Raw genomic sequence first — 23,487 nt, 5'->3', positions numbered from 1 at the left:
ACTGTATCCTTCATAACAACCATTACTTCGATCATTTTCATCCTTTTCGGAAATTTAAACAATTGTATTAATTGTGGTACAATTGGGAGTAAGAGCATATCTTTAAAGGGGCTGTACTTCGTATGATGAAATAGCGAAAAAAAAAGAAGAAAATTGTCGAAAACTGACATAAACTTGGTATTGATGTGAACAATGCATTGAAACTTACTAACTAAACTACCACATAGTTTACAATTAATTTATTTTTAGCAGTTATTACGTATTTTTCCATTAAAAAAGATTACTAGGTATGTCTACCTAGTAGAATTCATTCCTTAAGCGTGATTGGCTAGTCGATGTTATCACGTGATATTACCAAGTTAGGTATATAGCTTATATATTCAACTATGGTGTAAGCCGTCGAAGTACACTGGATACAACACTGGACTGCAATTTTGGCGACACGGGTTCGAACCCGGACTCCGACTCAAAGAGTAAAACATTCTATTAAATAATTGTCCTGAGATTCGTTACAGAAAAAAACTTTTTTGTGCCAATCTGGTGTACAGTCCCTTTAAAAATTAACAAGAATGTCTTTAATCATGTTTAACTTTAACAAAGTTCTACCCAATCACCCCAATGTGTATATGTCGTATTTTTTTAATCAATTGCACTGCATGTGATGTTCATTTGGCAATTTGAATAACTAATATCCTTTAAACTTTAAAATTAAATTAAGCAATGTTTGCGTTGCTCTTCAGATAGGAAAATATTGTTCGTACATTACTTATTTGACACCCTAATGTCTTCATAGTATACCTAAGCCAATGTCTTCAATTCTTCCACAGAGCTTCTCTCTGATAAACGGTGCCATAAAAATCTTCAAATTAGCAATTAAACTACACAATTAATTATACTCAAGTTGCATGACAACACTGGTGCATTACATGGCAGTATTTATAAATGTATTCTTCTCTTATACTACCGACCAGTTTACAACTACTTCTACTATTTTCCTACGGTCGATTCTACTGCTGCTGCAACTGCTGTTGCTAATGCTGCATGCTGCATGTGACACCCAAAGTGCACCCACTACTACAACTACAACTAATTTTACTGCTACTTCCGCCATAACCACCACTACTACCACCATGACACCAATACCAATTCTTCCACTATGCTTAGAAGCAGTATTTTTATTACAATTATTTGAAATGATAATGAAGATATTCGTGACACTTATACTTTAAAAGGGCACTTTAAAGGAAGATGTCATTGATGTCAAAGGAGTTGCAGTTTAAATACATAAGCATTTATAAATGTGTTTTAATCAATAGACACGTGGCCATAAATTCCCCGTTTAAATGCCTTTTTATCATAAAAATCAAAACATTTAAACATATATAAGCGCAATTTCGCATGGGGACCAGTCGGTCTTTCTCCAGCAGCAGCAGCAGTAGTGGTAGTAGTAGGAGTAGTAGTAGTAGTAGTAGTAGTAGCAGTAACAGAGGCAGACGCAGAAACAGAAGCAAAAGAAGAAGCAGTAGCAGTAGCATAAGCCGCAGCGGTAACAGCAGCAGTAGCTGTAGCAGCAACAGTAGTAGTAGTAGTAGTAGTAGTAGTAGTAGTAGTAGTAGTAGTAGTAGTAGTAGTAGTCGTCGTCGTCGTCGTCGTCGTCGTCGTCGTAGAAATCATTCCTGAATTATCATGCGACACTTAGGGCAGACAATTATTTTTCGCTTGATCATCTCGAGCAAATGATACAATGAGTAGTTGTTTTGTTTTACATGCTTGATAAGGTGACCATGGCAATTCGTCAGAATACTATAAAAACCCCGCAATCCGGAGTTGAGTTGAATTTTACGGACACAACTGAGCGGGAATTATTGAAGAAAAACTTTAAAGTAGAACAATTCAAACGTTATTGCGAGGACTAGAACACATTGGAGAATGGGTCATCAAAATGTGTTTGCTTTTTTTGGAGGTAAAGTATAATATACTTTTATTATTTGTAATGCCTAAGAGTATCGTTGTATCCAAGAAACACTATAGATATTTATGTTTTAGGCTAGAATAAAGTAAAAAAATACTATATCTATTGTTCGAGATACAATGTTTGACAAGACTAGATATTGTTTTTATCAACTTATAAAACGGTTATTATTTATTAGAGATGATTTTTACATTAAATATGTTTAGCAATAAACGTGTATTTCATTAAAATCTTATTAAATTTGACTTAAATGCGTTATTATATGGTATTGAACAATACGCACTGACTTATGGTCTTGAAAGGTTTTATTTAAAATACGAAAGACGAATTTTCTAAAATAAGAAAATATATATATATAAAGCCTTTAAAACATTTTGATTGAAAATGTTTCATTTCAAGGCAAGCTTGTATTTATGAGTTTTGGTTTTGTTTATAAAAGCCACAATAATAGTAAAAATCAACGTTTTATATGTATTTTGTCAATTTTCGTTTTTCACAATGAATATGAATAATAACTACAGTACAAATTGCTAGATCCTTTAATACGCATGTACTCCAAATTTCATTGAAATGGTTGAAAAGTACGGTAGATACTGAAAAAAGAAAATGGTAATAATACAGTCCGGTAGCATGTTCTCGTACCGAACGGAAACGTTTCTGGCAGCAGAGACATACTAATAACCCATAAACACAGTCAGAGCAAAATAAAATGCTGACATTCCAATTCCAGTTTTAGTGTGTGCGACTGTGCTCGCCTTTGTGTCAGCAGCTACAGCCCCAACGACCGATTCAACGAATACATCAACAGCATCAACAGCAAAAACTTCACCCCCAAAATCATCTTCTAGCACAACTACTGCTAGTTCCATTGCTTCCACTACTGTAAGTTTACACAATATTACTATCTAACAGTTAATAGTACGATCCCGAGAGAAAATGGTTTTCGTGTTCACTTTTGCAAGCAAAATGAATATGAAAATAAAGTTGTTTTATCTACACAGTTTAAGAACGTTGCTGCACCTTGTCCTGTTTAAGGAAGCACCCTCCTGAAATAAAACGTTTCCGTTTTTCCATTGAAAGTATCGTTGAAATTATTTCAGTTTGCGCCATACGACTGTAAGGATGGAAAATGCAATGGAACAGTAACGGACACGAGTTGCCTCAAGGATATTAATGCAACATGTAAAACAACAGCAACAAACCGAGGATGTAAAGTAGGTATATTTAAAACGTTCAGCCACATATTCCTTCATTTTTATGCACCCGAAGGTGGGAAAATTAAAATCGCCCGGTCTGTCCGTGCGAACGCACTAACATTTCTGTTATTTTGTTTTCCTTTTAAAAAAGGCCATTTAAATTTGTTGAAGCTTAATGTTGTTGTTTTTTTTTTCAAACCAAACATAACCACAAAGCTCCTTACCCTAATTGACACATACTCAACCCCCTACCACCGATGTTGGCCCGTCGGTAAGTCCGTCCGTCAGTCAGTCTATCTCGTCCCTACATCAGAGGTCAATGTCACACTTAAAGGTTATTTATGATGGACTGGCGCATACATGTTCGAAGATAACATACAAAAGTTGCCGTGTCCGGGCTATTACTTTCTCGTGCATTGATGAGTTTCAAATAACATTCCATTTGTGGTCAGAACAAAAACTCCATTTGTATCGCGAAAGACCTACGTCAATATACCAAGAGTCAAACACTTAGAAGCTATTTATAATGAGATGCATATATGCACATACTGTGTCCGGTCTGGAACTTTATCATGCAATGGGGGATTTTGAATAACATGGCACAGATGTTCGGCTCATAAGGGCGACATGTCGGGTGCATAACGCACCGAAAGTTGGATGTGTCCCATGCAAGTCACAGGTCTTTAGCTACCCCTTTGTCCATTGATTCCACACACTGGAAGTCAACCATCAACGGTTCATCAACGGTTCCTACATGAATGCTTATGTAAGCTCCTCTTGGATGTAGGCATATTCCATTGACCCATCTGGCACTTTGCCGGAATTCGTCACAAATAGAGACAGTTCTTGTTTTACATACTTATCATACAATATTTCAGCTCTGTGAGATTTAAAGCTGCACTCTCACAGATATACAATTTTTACAACTTTCTTATTTTTTATCTTGGAAAGAGCAATTTTTTGCGTAAATATCTGCAAACCAATGATAAAAGATTGCTGACCAAAAAATCAGATCGTACATTTTCAGATCTCCGTTCGAAAATTAATGTTTTATGGCTTAAACCGTTACTTACGGTTTAATCAAAAATGCATAAAACATCAATTTTTAAACTTAAATATAAAAATCAGATCGTAGATTTTTAGATTTCCGTTCGAAAATTAAAGTTTTATGGCTTAAACCGTTACTTACGGTTTAAGCAAAAATGCATAAAACATCAATTTTTAAACTTAAATATAAAATAACTGCGATCTATTTTTTGTCAGCAGTCTTATATAACTGGTTTCCGTGGATATTCGCAAAAAATGGCTCGTTCCAAGACAAAAACTAAAAAAGTTGTCAAAACGTTCAATCTGTGAGAGTGCAGCTTTAAAACCGTTTCTTGATCGGTCGTTTGAACACATTTGTCAGATTTTCAGCCCGTTTGATTCTTGATCAAGGTATTGATAAGGTGTGTTCATCGAGTTTCAAGCAAATCCATTAATTTTTATTTTTTTCCGCTTAAGATTTCTATCGCCAATGGAGTAGTAACTGCAAGCTGTACCACTGGAGCTTGCAACGCAACAGCCAACAATGCCACCGAAAAATGTTGTGAAGGCTCGGGCTGTACCGCGGAGCTGTTCAAGCCAAAAGAACACAAAAAGGGCACTGGAAACGCCATTCAAGCCTGCATATCAACGATCGTTACATTGACAACCGTTGTCATGGTAATTATCAACTGAGTTTACGGTTGAAACAATGACTTTTATTTCATTACAGGAGTTGATAACGCATTATATCGATGGTTTAATGTTGATTAACTATGAAATGTATGCACTTATCAAAGATCTGAATCGCCTGTAAAGAAAATTGGCCAGCCAATTGAAGGCTCATACAGATGACGTCATATTGACAGAATGTAACTTAAACCTGTTGATTTTAGCTTGGCCTTTTCTTTTCTATCCGCTTATTTCCATTTGCTTTTAAAGTCTCCGTCCATTGGCTTTAGTTAAAAAATGTTATAGTTGATTTCATAATAAAAATTTGAAACAAAAAAATGACTTAGTTTTCAAGTGTTTATTTATTTTGGTACACCCCACACCACTAAAATACTAAACGTCTTCAGACGTTAAATGGTGGTCCTTTGTGACAGAGCTTTACACTGGTGCACGTTAAAGAACCAAGGTAGCTCTAACCAGGGTTTTATTCTGTCTGTGCACTATGCCTTAAAAATCTAAAATGACAAACAACTGTATCGGAGTACTCGCCGAATGGGCAAGGCTCAAGTGCGAGTAAAAACAAGTTTACACACCGAACACCTGTATTGAAACGCAGTTGATGCCATACACGGGCCTGGATTTTTCTGCCTAACGATATTCATCGAAATTGGGCCCAGGGTAAATCCGGGCCCCAATATCACGAACAGACTTAAGTGAAATCTCAATCTGAGACTCAACTTATCCTACCATATTTAAGCATAGTATGACTCAAAACCGTGCATGATTTTATTCTTTTTAAAAACATATATATATATTAATGAAATGAGTTGATAAAAAAGGTCTATATTTTGAAGAAAAAAAAAATTGTACTTCATAAAATATTTTTCAGTAATTGTTAAAAAAATGGATTGTACTGAACACTTATTTGGCTGTAGAATATTTTTCCATTCGAATCATGACCAAATGTATTTAACATAATTTATGATAGAATGCGCTCTTAAAGGTGTAAAACATATATGATTGTTGATAGCTTTTGATGTTATATGGTAAAATGAGTGGGATTTGAGATCGAGATTTTACTTAAGAATTTTCGTGATATTTGGGCCGGCTGTTAAAATCAGCGTGATCTGTCTGAATTCGTATTTGTTTAGAACGTTGAGACTTGCGCTACTGTCAACAGGTCGATGCATTTTTTATCAGCAGCGAAGTCCCTATTCGTCATTCTTGTTTGTTTTATATCAAGGAGGAAGTTTGGATAGTTGATAAAGTGAAATTTAGAAAATCAGCACGGACATAGCCATCTTATTAAGAACGAGATAATACATGACTAATGCTTCATAACGAACGCCCAAGTTTTAATCTTCTTGCACGACTTTTTGAAATACATCAATACTTTTTTTGTATTTTCTTGCAAAGAACAAAGCTATCTGTTAAATATTGTCAGAGTTAGCAACACAACTCTCACTTTACAAAGGCGAAAGTTATAACAAGATGCAATATTAAGCGGTGCATCTTATGGATATTCACGTTAGCCATTCAAAATAATCGCTATTTAGTATTTACACACCAGCAGGGCTACCCAGTTGCTTTATTAAGTGTTGACACTTACGTCGCCACAATGGGATCGCCAGACAGATCCTGGTGTAATTAATTGTCTAGTAAAGCATGTATGAACACTATATGCTATTGCCTCCTTGTGTAGTGAAGTCAACTAACGGCATTCTAAGCCGCATTTTTCATTTTACTGGTAATTGTCATTTTTACCTAATCGGTAAATGATGCACACTTCCAAATAAGATGTACCACAATGAATACAATTGTTTAAATTTACCGAAAGGGATGAATAAATATCGGGGGAAATGGTTGGTAGGTAAGGTACGGTGTTTAATTTGTAAGAACGGCGCAGAAAACATGGTATTTCTACCTTATGACACAATAGATGATCACTGTAATTCTTTTAGGACTCACCAGTCATTATACATTTTTGCGTTTTCAGCCATTGAAAACATGGTTACAATCTTGTTATCAATGATAAATACTTTCCATAAATGCATTATTTAGTAAGTAGTTAAAAGATGTATCACTCAAAATGTATGTTTGTTATACATGTGTATGTATTGATTTTAAATAAGAGTGCCACTTTAAGATTATTTCACAGTCTAGGTCCACATTCTACATTATTGTACTACGCATTTTGGAATCCACATTCAAGGATGCCCTATCAGAAAAAAGCAGCATGTTTTTATTATTTTATATGTGTCACTGTGAAAAATGAAGCCTTTCAATCAATAAGAAATATAAAAAAGAATACCCCAGAAAAAGAAAACAACGCAAGATATCATTTTAATTGATAATTGTAACAGTTTTATTTAGTTTGAATTTGTTATGATAAATTAATATACATTGTTAAAATACGGGTTAACAAAATGAAAAACATAACTAATAACCGAGTCCCAGTTTCACAAAAATACTTCAGGCCCAAATTTCTCGAAACTTGTAAAGTCTCTAATAACAGGATTAAGCCAAGCTCTTTGTTTTCTATAATCAGTGTTATATTTACTTCTTCAAGATTTTAAATAGTAATACTCTTTATGATATTTACAATTAATCATTTTTCATTTATCAAAATCATATCTATGAATATATTTTGGCTTATTGAAATGAGCTACTTAAACCTGTTAACCTTAAGAAGTTTCGAGAAATTGGGGCCAGCACGAACTCATTTCACTGCTGTACTGTCTAGCATGGTACAAAATAGCATATGTTTGTACTCTATTAGAGTTCTATTCTCCTATGGATTATGTTGATATTAATATTTGGTCAGTTATTCGAATTTGAATTACGGCAAAATATGTACTTGAGAAATAAATTACAGAAAAATGATAAGTTGACCTCAAATGTTTATCCATATTCCATGACCTTGACATAGTACACACAATGTTTTTGGATAACAATCTGTTTTCATCAAAACAATCTGTGTGCTATTTTAAAAAAGAAATAAATCAAAATACAAATCAGAATAAGAAAACAATTTCCTTTCCGTGAATAACATAAAAAATAGTGTATGCAAATGAGGAAATAATTGAGAATATTTGTGAAACTGGGGATCAGGGAAGACTAGAAGATGAGATTACTTGCGTACATGTCTGGGGCATTTTATCAACAAGCGTAGGACAAAATAGTGCAAGCTCAAATTCAGTTGAATACAAAGGGTGTGCCGGAAATAAAATTTCAACTCGCAAATTGAAATTATCATGCTTTAACCTTTTCATTCAATTTATTTGATATTGAATTAAAATATTTCTCAAAGCAACTTAAGATTAAGATGCGGTTGTTGATAAAATAGCTCATGTACATGATTAAATCACAAGAATTAATAATTACAATGCACCTTAACTTAAAGCTGCATTCTCACAGATTGAAAGTTTTGACAACTTTTTATTTTTTTTCTTTGAACGAGCTAATTTTTGCAAAAATCCATGGAAACCAGTTATATAAGACGGCTGACAAAAAATTAGATGGAGATATAAGTTAAAAAAATGATGTTTTATGCATGTTTCTCAAACCGTTAGTAACAGTTTAAGCCATAAAACATTAATTTTCGAACAGAAATATGCAAATCTGGGATCTGATCTTTTGTCAGCAATCTTTTATCATTGGTTTGCAGATATTTACGCAAAAAATTGCTATTTCAAAGTCAAAAAATAAAAAAAGTTGTAAAAATAGTATATCTGTGAGAGTGCAGCTTTAAGGTATTAGATACACAATTGCGATGTTTCTTATATACATAACTAAACTATGGTAATTTTGTGCAAATAAAGATTTCCAAATTTCTGTGCTTAACATAGTATATAAAACAATTAAATGTAAACCACACTTTTGATGAAAATTATTAAACACTTCATTAATGGTTATAAATAATCTAGCTAAATAATCAAATTTAAGACAACATTTTAACAGTAACATTAGAAATACACCAACTTTTACCTATCAGTATATCAGTATATAAGTATATCAGTATATAATTATAATTTAATAGTAGCATACATACAGCAGAGAAAAACCATGATAAATAACAATTTCAACAATATAAATACCGGTAATTCAAAAACTTGCATAGCAAAAAACAAAATATGTTAAGACTAGAATGAATTTATTTCTTGACTGGTACATAAAATATACATGTTGTATACCGCATTTACTAAACATGTTTAATTTTTTAAACGTCTTGGTCTTCAATGATGGTAAACATAATATTTTCTCTCATAATTTCTGAAGTTTTCCAAAACATTTATTTAGATATAAAAGAGGGACTGGCCAAATTGGTGGGTAGTTTACAAAATATCATGTAGACCACTAAAAAACTTTTTAATATGTACTCACACACAGTTGATGGTTAAGTGACTGCGTAAGTACATGCTAACAATCATTTGTCCATAACTTAAACATAACCATAAACAAAACCAAGACAGGCCATACACTATCCCATATGTATTCTTACAAATGCCTTTATTTCATTAAATGAGGGAAGATTAAATATGAAATGCTTATAATTTAGCTAAAATTTATTTGTTTAACAACAATTGTGAAACAAGTTATTACAACATTATATAAAAAAAATGTTTTTAATCTAGTTCTATAAAGAAACTTTGCTAAGTATGTTATTTCTAAAACATAACAATTTTTAAACGAAGCGCATGGACTGTAAATACCAGAAAAAAAGGAAATAACATAATACAACACTGCCAACTAGTGTCAATAAATGAAAAATATGCTCTTCAAAAGGAATGTTCACTTTCAATAGTTATTTATTAAACAAATGCCTTTACTCACACCCAAAAAGTTCAATATGAACTAGACACAAATTGTTTAAATGCTTAAGGTGTGAGTAATAGAGAACACTAACTTGATGACGGTTAACTTTCTTAAATGCTTAGACTGAGTGACAATTAATTGTATAGTGGTTCAAGTGTACATTTTTCACCAAAGAGGTTGTTGGTTCGAGTTGGAGTGCACTGATGGCCTTTAAGTCTGTGGTGGGGGTTGAATCATTGGGCTCCAACATGGTCTAAGGTAATCACCACTAACTTGATGACGGTAAACTTTCTTAAATGCTTAGAAATAGTGACCATTGTCTGGTGGTTAAAGTGTCCACTTCTCACCCAAGAGGTTGTGGGTTCAAACCCCAATGCAGACTTAACGGCCACCAGTGGGTGCCAACAGACCCTAAGGTCATGGACAACAGCTGGATTATGGTTAACAGTCACATTATGGATAAGAAATAGCATAACCCTTCATCATCACCATTGCTTCAAATGACATCTTTGAATTGTCCTTTCCATACACTCTGAACACAAATGTGTAGAAGGGAATGTTGTGAAACCTTCTGGGTTTTTTTACAAAGCCAGACTTAATTTTATCGAAATATAATAAATGCAATGTAAACTGGTTTAATTGCAAAGGTTTTATGGAGAAACAAAACCAAACAAAACAAACACATGTACAGCAATGGTGATCTACATTAATCATATTTAAAAGGCACAAAAATCTTGCAAATTAAACCCATTCAGCTGTTGAATTTTGATGAATACATTTTTCATCATTCTCATTCTCCAGGTTCGACAAAGATAAATCACATTGATCATACAAGTTTTTCACTTTAAAAATCAAGTCAACTGTGTTGATTAATGGGTGAAAGTTTGTGTGAAGTAGTTTGTTTGAAATTTCAATGAAAAACAATCCTAGGAATAACCACAATACACCATACTTGAAATAGTAAATAACAATCTTGGATTTCAATTTACACCTCTTTTAAGACATTCAATACATTCAAACAATTGCAGGTTTGGATAAAATTAATATCCATTATTTTCAAGATAAATTGATAACAGCTGCATTAAATATATTTAATAAAAGGTTATCACAGGAATTAAAAGATGCTCTATTCGACTTATGTTTTGCAATGCAGCAAAATAATGCCTCAGACTTGTATACTTTACAACAATGCTTTTTAATAACTGAAAAGCACCTTATTGCTAGCACTCAAATCCCGTCACAATACATGCACAAATATTGAGCAAGTCTTTTTAATAAAACATTACTAAATAAATCACTAACAAATCATAGTTACAATGCAAGATTTGATTCTATATAACTATGAATCATTTTTTTATCTAAATGCTTCCAATTGTTTTGCAAATATGAATTTAAAATTTGAGCCTTGCGTAGTTTAAATTGTTTCACATTACGAGCTCGAATTATTGCAGATCTTGCTGATTCTAGATGTTTTCTTTGAATTTCACTCTCTGGAGTCAATGATGACACAGCGTTGCCGCGCCGAGTCAATTGGCCAATCACCAGCCTAAGTTTTTCCATTCTTGTGAGGATTTTTTCACGGTTTCGAGCCACACAGTGTTCGGTACATGCACTTACTGCAGTGTCAACTTGCAGGGAAAAGTTGGCATAGTTAAGAATAAACTTGACAAGATTTGGGACTGTTTTTAACTTGTTGTCCGGGAAGACTACGCTGTCTGCTTTCCTGAAAAATGTATAAAAATTCAGTTACAGGGGAGTAACCTTCTGTCATTGTGAAGAAAACGTTGATAAGACAAATGAAACATCTTCTTCTGATCAAATATCATATCAGTACTTCTTTATTTGTGCTAAATACTTAACATGCATTGTTTATATTTTTTCTTATCAAACAAGTCCTTCTTTACTTGTGCTTAATACTTAAAAACGCACTATTACTCCCAAATAAGATTTACCACAATAAATACAATTGTTTTAATATACCAAAAAGGATGAATAAATGTCAAAAACAATGAATCTTATGAAGGATACCAAGTTTATTTTGAAAGAAAGATGCAGAAAACATGGTATTTCTACCTTATGAGACAATAGTAGATCACACTAAATCTTTAGGCACTCACCAATCATTAAATATTTTATGCGTTTTTAGCTATGAAATACACAGCTACAATCTTGTTATCAGTAATTAATATTTTCCATAAATGCATTCTTAAGTATTAAAGTAGTTAAAGGTTTATCACTCAAAATGTATGTTTGTTATACATGTGTATTTATTGATTTTGAATATGAGTGTCACTTTAAAAATAATTGTATTGTTTAGATGATTTTTTTTTACATTTTAACTACATGCATCATGTTCACAGTACCCTTAAAATACAGGTATTTTAAAGATATTAACTGTTTCATTATATACACATCATACATATTTCAACTGCTGATGCCATATCATAGCAATATAAGTATCTTTGCACAAAGTTAAAATGCCATCTTCAAACAAAATAGTGCATAATAAAAATATAATGTGTCATAAAAAAAACCTCTTTTTAATGATATTAAGGTTATCCATCCATCATTAATATGAAACATTGCTACTAATAAGTTTCATTTACCCACAGCTTTTTTGTATACTGTATGGACATTATGTTTTCAATGAAACAAATTAACATAATTGCAAAATATTAATCATAGAAAATTTTTGTTTATTACCTCATGTAAATAAATCATATCATATGGTGTTATTAAACAAGAGGCCCAAAAGGGCCTATGCTCTACTGGCATGGCTTTTGTGGTCATATCAATCCAGAGCATGTATGTATGGGCAAAAGGCAACAGACATATACTTTATGTTTTGTGTTTGGGTTACCTGAAAACGTAGCATGTTCAACATCTGAGCCCAGAAAGTATTGAAAGCAGATTAGTTGCATGAACTATTTTAATATGTGCCAAGTAAAAGTCATTTGACAAAAAAAAAAATGCTTTCAAAACTGTACTCATAGTAAAAATTTCTGTAGTTTTAGAAGTTAAAAAAGTTGGTCAAAAGATCAAAGTCAAGGGCATCCTAGGACAACATTGATCAATTTGAACAAACATTCACAATCAATTGTGCTGAGATGGATGCACGAACACACAAAAAGATTTTCAAACCTTTCCAGATTTATGTTTACCAAACCTGTGAACCCTGGGTGTGGCCAGTAATGACACCAGGTGCATAACTTAAACATTCACAACCAATTTTGTTAAGATGAATGTGCAAACTACAGAACTTAAAGCTAAAAAATGGCCTTTGGGCTTTCAACAAGAACAAGGCAGAGTAATTCACAAAATCAGATGCAGAAGCAAAAAGCAAATTGTCTCTCAAAATCCTAGACTTGCAAATTGTCTCCCTTAACTCTAGACTTGAATTTACATGTACATGTAAACTTGGCTAAAAATAGAATTCGCTCATGCAGACCTGGCTAAAAATAGAAAGCATTTCTTTAAAACTTTCATGGCCTATAATCTAGGCATTTATGGATGGATCTGGCTGGTTTTCGAAAGGAACCGAGCTCTAATGGATATCTATATACTGTACAAGTTTCATCGAGATACAATCAAAACTGAAGACTGTATCGTGTTCACAAGCAATTGTTTACAGACGCACGACTGCATGGACGCACGCACTTTCATGGCCTATAATCTAGGCATTTATGGACAAATCTGGCTGGTTTTCGAAAGGAACCGAGCTCTAATGGATATCTATATACTGTACAATTTTCATCGAGATACAATCAAAACTGAAGACTGTATCGTGTTCACAAGCAATTGTTTACAGACGCACGGACGCACGACCGCACTGACGCACGGATGCACATACTACGTACACATTACCATCGCATAAGCTCTTCTGGCCTTTGGCCAGTAGAGCTAAAAACTTAATCCATGCAAAAATAATATAATTAAACACAGAAAATAATCTCAATGTTAATACCTAGCAAGCACTAACGCAACTTTGCATCCTAATGATGGATGGCTTATATTAACCTGTAATGTATATGGATGGCTTACATTAACCTGTAATGTATATAACAGAAGAGTTATTGTTCCGAAAGATGATCCAGTTCAAAAGCTTACCTTCGGGCTGGGAAAAAGATAATAGTAGGGAATCTGTCCACTGTAAACTCCCAAGGAAGGTCATTATTGTCCGCATTCACTCTGTAACATGGAAAACAATGTTAATTATCGTTAATCTTGGTTTATTTGTCAGCTTAAATAACATACACAACAAAGTTATGCTTATATTAAGGTCTATTTTTCCTTGATTCTTATTTAATAGCCAAAAACAGACTGTGTTACATTCTATTATCAAAACAGAATGACTGTCGTTTAGCTTACGGACTCAATTTAGAATTCAACATCAAAATTACCTTCCTAACGCTCAAGACCAAAACAAATATTTCTCGAATCCTTACCTGGCGAACAGTATGTTTGTATTATGCATGAAGTATGAGGCAGCTGAGAGGAATGCTTGAGACACTTGTCGACAGAAGCCGCACCAGTGGGTGTAATACAGCACAACTACATCCTGAAAATGAGAGGATAATCCACAATGTAAACTGCTAATATACCTGAGGGTATATGTAGGAATAATAGTAAGGAAAATGGTAAGTATGAGGCTGTGGTGAGGAAAGCCCTGGAAAATTGTATACAGAACCCTTACCAGTAGATGTGATGGAGCACAACTACATCATAATTATCAAAAACCAATAGTACACTATAAGTTTAGTTCAAACCTATATATTTTATTTCAACATTATATTAATCACTCTCGTTTGATCGATTTTTTAAGAGTTGTGGTCTTGTGATATAGGGGAAAACAGAGTTGCCGGACAAAACCCACTTATCTAGCTTGGTGACCGTCCTACTACAGTATAAGTTTGATAAAGCAAGTATACATTTTATCCCCTCAGGTCCCTTCCGTTAGACCAACCCTGAGAAACAACCCTAAGATGTGTATGCAATAATTAACTCTAGTACATGACATAAGATTAATATGAATCTATAAATATGGCACCAGCAACATGCATTCTTTGTACAAGATTGCCCTATCTTCAAGTCCCAAACCTAAGTAAAAGGTAATAGAATCATTATTGAAAACATAAGCAATGTAGCAATATTATTTGAACAAGGTGACACTGTTTGACTGTACAGTCAGTGCTCCAGCTAAGACTTAATATCATAAATACTGAGCCTAGTGTGTGGTTTCTCAGCATGTGACCATAGTTTGGTATAAGCCTTAAACCCGATCATTCAAACTACATGAATATTTAGTTTCCATTTGTACACACCTTAGTAGGATCCATAACAACATTTGGAAATGTCTCCGCATTTATTTCAAGCACACAGACGCTCCGCCCGTCTGTCACACACTCACTGGGCGTTGTCTCATCAGAGGAACGACGGAAACGAGACAAATGGCCTTCTGTGTAGTTCATCACAAACCGGGCTAAAGTTATAGATAGAACAATGCATGGAAGCAATTTGATTTTGAACTGAAAAAAGCTTATCATAACAAGTAACAAGTACACATTATTGTTTTCTTAAGAAACTTACAGCTATCAGCTTAATTTATCATCAGGATAAATTTAAATTCTAAACTTTTGTCAAAAACAATGTTTTTAAAGAGTTATGGGCCATGCTGCACATGTGTGTTCTATAACTGGCAGAATGTGCGCTGAATTATGTTGGAATATTTAAAAACAATATAAATTATGACTGAGGTTTAAATTTTTGCATGATTACAACCATACCAGGACTACAATCTATAACAATGCCTCGACTTATTTTAAAAATCACAGAAAAGCAATTATTAATACAATGCAAACTACTAACATTCTAAGATATTGACATACCTAAGTTCTGGAAGTTGACTTTTGCCCCGAGAGTATACACAGCTTCATCTTTTAAGTCAACAAGTATCACAGATGCTTTAGATTGCACCGACGGTACTCGAAACTTCTCCATAAAAACAGATTGGTAAACACTATCTACATAATAGAAATTTACAGTCTTATTTGTCCTACATTGTAAACCAGTCATATTCGCATTACGTATATCACTGTTTGTTGTTAAACTTCCTATGAGGTCCTTTAAGGATAAAAGTGATTTTGTTTTCTGTAACGTCAATTTACTGAGGTACTGTTGCATAAAAGTTCTATCACCATTTATCACATATTTGTCCGTACTTTGTCTAAATTTCCCTTGGAACTTTCTATATTTTTCGCTAGAAACTGAAGACATTTTATCTTTACAACACACGGAATGATGTTCATTTATGTTATAAAACTGATAAAAGTCTGAACAAGAGTTCACCAAATGTGTTGAAAATTCTGGTTTCGCATTTGACTGGAGGTCAAGGTTACATATAGTTTCACTGTTTGCACTTCTTCTCTGAACACAATATTCACAAATGGATTTCTTTTCGAGATATCTGTTATTGTCGGAAAGGCACATACAACAGGAAGAAGGGTAAGCGGAAAGCTCGTGGGATTTCTTTTCTAGGCACTTTTTATGTAACGTGTTTGCCTTATGCATCTGGGTGAACGTATTGTGAAGGTAGGCCGTGAGAACACGCTGGTAAAAGCCTGTACGATTATCACAGGCTCTGTAGGCTATACTGGCCAGTCTCACCTAAAACAAATGAAAATTGTCAGACACATTGTTCCCAAAATATTTAGCTTTAGCTTTAATCAAGTTCGTCTGCTATTTACATGTAGCTATTCTTCATGTTTATCTGTGCTTTTTGTTTCATTTCGGAGTTTCTTATTCATACCTGTACCACAAATCTTTATGATAATTACTACCAAGTCTTACTTTAATCTTATAGCATTTTTACATATGTTTAAAGTTAAAATTTAATTAAACAGTATATTGTATATACTATGCAAAAGTTTGTCTTAGGCCTCAGGCTATTTCTAATATATAGGCTTTCAATTTTGGTTAAAATCATGGAAAATTTACACTTATAAAAGGCCTATTTTTCCATTGAAAAGAGATTGTTGAAAAGAAAATTACAATTTTTTTTAGAAAATTGCCGAAATGCAACCACTTTATTATGCTATGCCTATGGGTAATTACTCAAGTATGGGTAGCGGAAAAGTATGAAACTTCAGTGCATAACTATATTTTCAGTCACGTATCTGACTATAAATGATTTTAAAAATTAAACTGTTTTTTGTTTATATGTTGTTGTTTAAGAATGTTTTGATACATATCTTCATGAAATTTTGACATCAGTTCACTTGATGCTAACACTTGATGAAAACCTTTTTAATTTTGTCTAACATTGTATGTTGAAATACTGTTAATAATGTATAAATGGACAGTTTTTCCTTATCTTTTAAAAGCTATATATTTTGAATTAAAATTATATGAGATTATCCTTTGCCAAATTTAAGTGTATATAATTCTAAGTTTATTTCTTGGCCATTCATTTATAATTAACACATGAAAAGTAACTGGTGTACGGAATACTAGATATTTTACTTACCATATCATAGTAAGGGTTAAAGTTGAGTAATGGGTTGGTTGGGCCAAACAATAACACTGCGGCTCCCTGCTGCATGGGTACTGACAGTGTTAGACTCTTGGTGAGTGGAGGAACCAGCCAAGGGGAAATGCTCTGTAAAATATATAAACATAGTTATGGTGATTGGACCAAACTAGAAGAATGGGGCTCCCTGCTGCATGGTTACGATCCGTGTGAGACAGTTTGTTAGCACGGAACCAAACAAAAGGGAAATACTCTGTAAGAAATATGTACATAATTAAGGTGACTGGCTTAAACAAGAACAATGCCGCTCCATGCTGCATGGTTACTGACAGCGTGGGACTCTTGGTAAGCAAGCAGAAATATACATATTAACTGTGACTGGACCAAATGTGAACGCTGGTTCTCTGCTGCATTGGTACAGACAGTCTGAGACTCTTTTTTAGCAGGGAACCAACAAAGGGAAAATACCTACAATTCATAACACAAGACCAAATTCACACCAAACTGATTAAGTCGAAGTCAATTTAAATTTCTTCACAATTGTTGAAAAATAAATAAAGTTTAAACCAAAGCTTTAATAACTAAAAATGTGATGTGTGAGTATATTAAAAAAATGAAGACATGCCCTACATTCTGTTTGTTTGTCATGATCCAGTTGCTGATGTTCCTGGCCGTCATGTTGTAAAACAGAGGATATTTCTGAAATGAAGCGAAAGAGAAAGATTGATGGTTGACATTTTGTCAACTAGACAGGGATAAATGGTATGAATAATGTTTTTTTAAGATTCATTTCAAATGTAAAATGTAACTTATTTTATACAACTGTATCATGAATCCAAAGATCATAAGGGAACTTGTAGGGTTGCATTTGATTCAGGAAATCACACAAATGTGTAAAGATTGAACACTTACAAGACTTAGGATAAATTATATTTACTAGCGTGGTGTTCCCCATACGCCCCAGCACAAATCTGCCAGGAGTGTTGAGGTCCAGTAATTGAGCCAGTCGCGCCTTTCGGACCACACCAAACCTCACTGGCTGGTAGAAGTCTGAAGTGAAGGTTACTGACTGTTAACTGGGCATTATAATAACGGAAATACTGTTAAAAAATAATGTTCTGATTAATGGATGTGAAATATTTGTTGATAATTATTGCACTGATAATGCCACAACAATAAATTACACATGCAGGTAAGAAAACATTATTTTAAAGAAGTAACTTACTAAATGTACTAGGAAAGTATTTTTACATATATGCAAAGCAAAGAGTTTGTTCATATTTAATGACCTTAAATAATGACAAGTACATGTATACAAAACTCAATATTAAACAGGTCTTCAAAGTTGCACTCTCACAGATTGAACATTTGACAACTTTTTAAATTTGTCTTGAAATGAGCCAATTTTTGGCAAAAAATGCATGGAAAGCAGTGATACAAGACTGCTGACAAAAAATAAGATCACAGGTTTTAATATTCATATTAAAAACATTGATGTATTATGCACTTATCTCAACATGTTAGTAACGCTTTTAGTCATAAATCATTATGTTTCAAATGTAAATTTATATGAAAAACTGTGATATGATCTTTTGTCAGCAGTCTTATATCACTGGTTTTTAGATATTGACGCAAAAATTGGCTCATTCAAAGATAACAAGAGCCGTCGTAAGACAGCGTGCTCGATAACGCCGCTTTGACTAAGAATACAATAACGATGTAATAATACCAAGTTTGGTCTCTTTATGTCAAACCTAACTAAAATTATTCGATTCATAAGGTGACGTTGATGCTGCCCTCCCACCAGCCCGCCCAATCAATGACGCAAGTCATTCAAATAACTTGATTTCCCATTATGAAAATGTGGTTAAGAATATACAAATATGCCTTTCAAAGGAAATAAAAAAATAAAAATAAGTTAAAAAAAAATATTCAAGGGCCATTATTTGTATTTAGGCTTAAAACGGAGTTATGTTTCTTGTTGTAAGATGGTCGTTAATAATTTTGAATTTTATTAAGTGCATTGAATGAACGGTATAGAAGTTTTTTTATTAAAATCCCAACTTGCCCTTAACTTTTACTTGCCTAAAACTTTAACCTAAGTCAATCAGGGGCCATAACTTGTATTAAGGATAGGGAGTTATATGTAACCTCATTGGGTGATGGTCCTGAACAATTGTGTGAAGTATTAAGTCATTTGAATGAAGGGTATAGAAGTTATTAAACAATATCCCAACCTGCCCTTAAGCTTTAAGCTAAGTTCCATAGTCAATCAGGGGCCATAATTTGTATAAAAGATAATATGGAGTTATCTAACCTCATTATGTGATGGCTCTGAACATCTGTCTGAAGTATTAAGTCAATTGAATGAATGGTATTGGAGTTTTAAGTGAAAATCCCAACTTGCCCTAAACTTTTAACCTGCCCTAAAACTTTAACCTAAGTCAATAAGGGGCCATAACTTGTATTAAGGATAATATGGAGTGATGTAACCTCATTGTGTGATGGTCCTGAACAATTGTGTGAAGTATTAAGTCGATTGAATGAAGGGTGTAGAAGTTATTAAACAATATCCCAACCTGCCCTTAAACTTTAACCCTGAGTTCCATAGTCAATCAGGGGTAATAATCTGTGTAAAGAATAATATGGAGTTATCTAACCTCATCATGTGATGGCCCTGAACAACTGCGTAAAGTATTAAGTCAATTGAACGTAGGGTATTGGACTTATAAGTAAATCCCAACTTGCCCTAAAACTTTAACCAGACGCCGACGCGAGTAGTATAGCCCACCTATTCTTCGAATAGTCGAGCTAAAAAATTAAAAAAATTGCCTGTAAAACTGTGAGAGTGCAGCTTTCACATCAGTACACAGTCATACCAACCATATGAAATGACTCTGAGAGCAGCAAGGTAAAATTGATGGAAGGCGGGACCAGGGGGCTGCGGAGAAGAGTTGAAGTCAAAGTAACCTATGACTGTGTTCTGAAAGTGACAGATATTAGCTATACTTTATGTATTGGTGTATAAAAAGGAAAAATCAGCTTTGAATATAACAGACCATGGTCACCAGACTATTTAGTAATGCAGATAATATAACTGTTTATACTTTTTTGAGTAAAACACTATGAGGAAGGAAGAAAAATATACCGGCAACTTATAGCAACAATTGTATCTGAAGCTTAAATCAAACATGACAAATCAATGAGAAAATCATACAACAAACACAGCTAAATGGTTTACCCAAAGTTAGGTTTTAACTTTACATTTAGCTGCCCAATTTGTTGCCAGGAATGAGTTTATGCGAGGACAAATAAGTGTAATGCTTATGATCAATTATAATCATAATCAAATGGTATGGTCAACATTGTAGATTTTTGATATTGAAAATATATCCATTTGGACTGAATTTCAAGATTGTATACCTATTAATTCCCGTTTCTCATCTTTCAGAATGAAAATCGTCCCCCTATCTTCTAACCAAGATGAACCAGCCTTTCAAGTTCTTCAGTTTCTCATTTAATTTAATTAATCAAGATCAATAAAAACAACAAAACAGACAGGTCAGAAAATGTAGATAAATAATGAAGCCAAACTGCAGAATGTTATGTGTGTCTTAAAACAAGAAAAAAATTGAATAAATATTGATTAATCGGTCATTGATCAGTTTTCAATATCCAATCATGGATAGTAAAATTTGGGCAGACACCAAACACTACAATAAACCTTCTGATACTTACATCACTCTGAACAGAGAACTCATTGATTTCCCTCTCAGTCAGAAGAGGCTTGATTGGGAACAAGAAGTTCTCAACAAACTTCACCAGATACTCAGCCTCTTTGATGCCTGTAGGAAAGGGTTCATACTGTTATAATGAAACTGCATATGTACATACATGTATGTTGAAACATTTATTACAGTAGCCAAAATACCTGAAGTTATCTTAACGGTACTTACAGACCTATAGAACCACCAGTTGTGTAGCAGTCTCATTAATAAGACTTCATGATAAAATATAGCTAAATTCTAATGTTTTGAATCATTTTTCAATAATACCTCAGTGATATAAACAGAACAAACTTGACATAAAGGTTTATTATTAAACAAGACGAAGAAAAATCATCTGATAACTTAAGATCAATTTTAACACTTTAATATAGATAATAAACATTTTGATGTCCCTGCAGAACATTTCTTTTCACCAGGGTACTTGTAATTAAAATGTGAGTTTAAGTTGAGTTTCAAATTCTGCAAACACAGTTTTACTTTTGGAATAATGATCAGAATAGGGCATCTTATTACCAGTGAATCTGTAGCCATCCAGCACCCCTGTATGGTAAATAAACATTTCTGGAAAGGACAAGAACTTCATCCTCTGTCGACATTCTCCACTTGTGTAGAAACAGTTCACAGCTACAAACTTCACCTACAGGGAAAATAGACAGATTAACATGCAAAATCTTTAAATCATGGTTCTGGAGAAATTGTCATTTAGTTTATATTAATAACATGTATAGTGGTTTTGATGCATACCAAAATCTCAATACATATTCATTAGTTTTCTTAACTGACTCACTAACTTGTTTGCTCATATAGCAAATTGGTATTTGGACAGTTACATATATTCTATTTTCAGTACACAACTTTCTTTTCTATTACAGGTAATGCAAAAATTATTTTCATAAGCTTGAAGTGTAAAATAAATCAAATCATTGATGAAAGATCCTACTGTAATTCAAATTTATAATTACAGACATGTACATACATTACCAAAGAAAAACTTCTTCTACAGAATTATGACTGGACATCATAACAATCTTTTATTCATGCATTTACTATATTTAATCAAATATTATTTCAATAAATGGTTCACACTTACTGTGCTAGACAGTACTCTAGCTGCTTGTATGTACTCATTCCTAACTCGGATAGACTCTGCACACCAAGTGGCATAATACATCACAAAGATCATCTCTTCATCTTCAAGCAACTTTATTATTGGCTGGAGATTACCAAACGGGAAATCCACTACGTAACTGTGGGTCGGGAAGAATTTCTTTGGAAGATCAGCTGGTTTTGTTATTTGCTTCTCATGGAAACTAAAAAGTAGTACAGATCAGGCAAAATTTAGATATGTTCTATACGCTTAACAGTAACGCTAATGACATTTGCAGAATATGATGTTGATTCACTTTGAAATAAACTTATATAGAAACTACCTTCATATATTGATGATTTTTTTCTGTAGAATTAATAAAGTTGTTAGTTTAGTCATTACTACACTGCTTTGGGGCCAGACAGACAAAATTTAAAAAATCATTTATTACGCTAAGATAAAGTTTATCACTACACGTACAACATGAGCTCATGAGAGCTTCTGAAATGATTTCTGACAGGAGTGAGCAAATGTAATACAGTTGTTCAAAAGTATAAATTTGATTGACAAAGTTAGTTTTAATATGGAGTATTTAACTCAGATCTACTCCTTATACTTACAAGAGGTCATTCTTTAAAAACTTCAAGAATCCCAAGTAGTCTTAAAAACTGGAACAATTGGACTTTTGAGCACATGATTGATTGAATAAATATATTATAGAATGGTCATTACAAGCAGCAGATCATACTAGACTGATCAAAGGTAAATGTAACATTCTGGGGGGTTAAACTAAAATCACTACAAGGCCATTTCGGGTTCAATAACATCAAGATAAGTATGAAGAATCAAGTTTAAGTAGCTGCTATGTATAGATTCTGTTTAAATGATGATAAACATATGGGCATTTTGTAAATGGTTTCTTTTTTTCAGCTTATCTCAAACTGCAGACTTGAAAATGAATCTAAATCACTAAAAGAAACTGTATGATCAGAGTTAGCTATTTACCCATGCCAAAGACCAAACCAATTACTGACTGTCACTTTGACTTTGATAAGATTTGAATCAGATTACTTAAAATAAATTAAATTAAACACTGATGAAGTGAACAATCAGAGACAGCAGACTACCTTTCTCCGGTTTCAAAGTACACAAGAATAAGCACAGTCAACGATATGGCAAGCATGACTTTCAGCAAGATTTGCAGAATGCGTATACAACGTAGAACACGTCCCTTTGACTCGACAGGTGACGTTCGATTGCTGTTAGAGCTTCTCTCCATTTGACTGACAACACGTCAGTAACCGGAAGTCAAAAGTTGAGGTCGCACCGGCTTAAATGAGAAAGAGTCGTGTGTTCGAATCCATTTTTAGATTCATATTATGTACGTTTAAAGAATATTTTAGATTATC

The 23,487-nt window shown here is 33.4% G+C and overlaps 2 protein-coding genes across 2 annotated transcripts; one reads left to right on the top strand and one right to left on the bottom strand.

Annotated features, from left to right (window-relative positions):
* The first annotated feature begins 1,854 nt into the window (after nucleotides 1-1,854).
* On the top strand, nucleotides 1,855-5,181 carry LOC128203483 (uncharacterized). Its single transcript, XM_052904912.1, has 4 exons — nucleotides 1,855-1,963; nucleotides 2,703-2,854; nucleotides 3,073-3,186; nucleotides 4,672-5,181. Exons 1-4 carry the CDS (start codon nucleotides 1,930-1,932, stop codon nucleotides 4,885-4,887), a joined length of 516 nt encoding a protein of 171 aa, XP_052760872.1. The 5' UTR covers nucleotides 1,855-1,929; the 3' UTR covers nucleotides 4,888-5,181.
* A 3,374-nt stretch (nucleotides 5,182-8,555) lies between these two features.
* On the bottom strand, nucleotides 8,556-23,390 carry LOC128225256 (thioredoxin domain-containing protein 11-like). The gene is made up of 13 exons (XM_052935360.1): nucleotides 23,206-23,390; nucleotides 22,082-22,301; nucleotides 21,505-21,628; nucleotides 20,942-21,048; nucleotides 20,087-20,186; nucleotides 18,141-18,253; nucleotides 17,834-17,902; nucleotides 17,201-17,332; nucleotides 15,564-16,341; nucleotides 15,000-15,157; nucleotides 14,124-14,236; nucleotides 13,786-13,866; nucleotides 8,556-11,401 (listed from the first exon to the last, which is right to left on the bottom strand). Exons 1-13 carry the CDS (start codon nucleotides 23,355-23,357, stop codon nucleotides 10,990-10,992), a joined length of 2,559 nt encoding a protein of 852 aa, XP_052791320.1. The 5' UTR covers nucleotides 23,358-23,390; the 3' UTR covers nucleotides 8,556-10,989.
* Between the last annotated feature and the right edge of the window lie 97 nt (nucleotides 23,391-23,487).

The sequence above is a fragment of the Mya arenaria genome, chromosome 2 (genome assembly GCF_026914265.1).
Source record: "Mya arenaria isolate MELC-2E11 chromosome 2, ASM2691426v1".
NCBI lineage: Eukaryota > Metazoa > Mollusca > Bivalvia > Myida > Myidae > Mya > Mya arenaria.
Note: the sequence above shows the minus strand (reverse complement) of the source record. Positions and strands in the feature narration are given on the sequence as shown.

Coding starts and splice junctions, on each gene's coding strand:
- LOC128203483 (XM_052904912.1), top strand. CDS start 1,930: ATGGGTCATCAAAATGTGTTTGCTTTTTTTGGAG. Junction 2,855..3,072: donor GTTCCATTGCTTCCACTACT/GTAAGTTTACAC, acceptor AAATTATTTCAG/TTTGCGCCATACGACTGTAA. Junction 3,187..4,671: donor CAACAAACCGAGGATGTAAA/GTAGGTATATTT, acceptor TTTCCGCTTAAG/ATTTCTATCGCCAATGGAGT.
- LOC128225256 (XM_052935360.1), bottom strand. CDS start 23,357: ATGGAGAGAAGCTCTAACAGCAATCGAACGTCACCTGTCGAGTCAAAG. Junction 20,187..20,941: donor AGTTCTCTGTTCAGAGTGAT/GTAAGTATCAGA, acceptor TGTCACTTTCAG/AACACAGTCATAGGTTACTT. Junction 17,903..18,140: donor GTATGGGGAACACCACGCTA/GTAAATATAATT, acceptor GCTTCATTTCAG/AAATATCCTCTGTTTTACAA.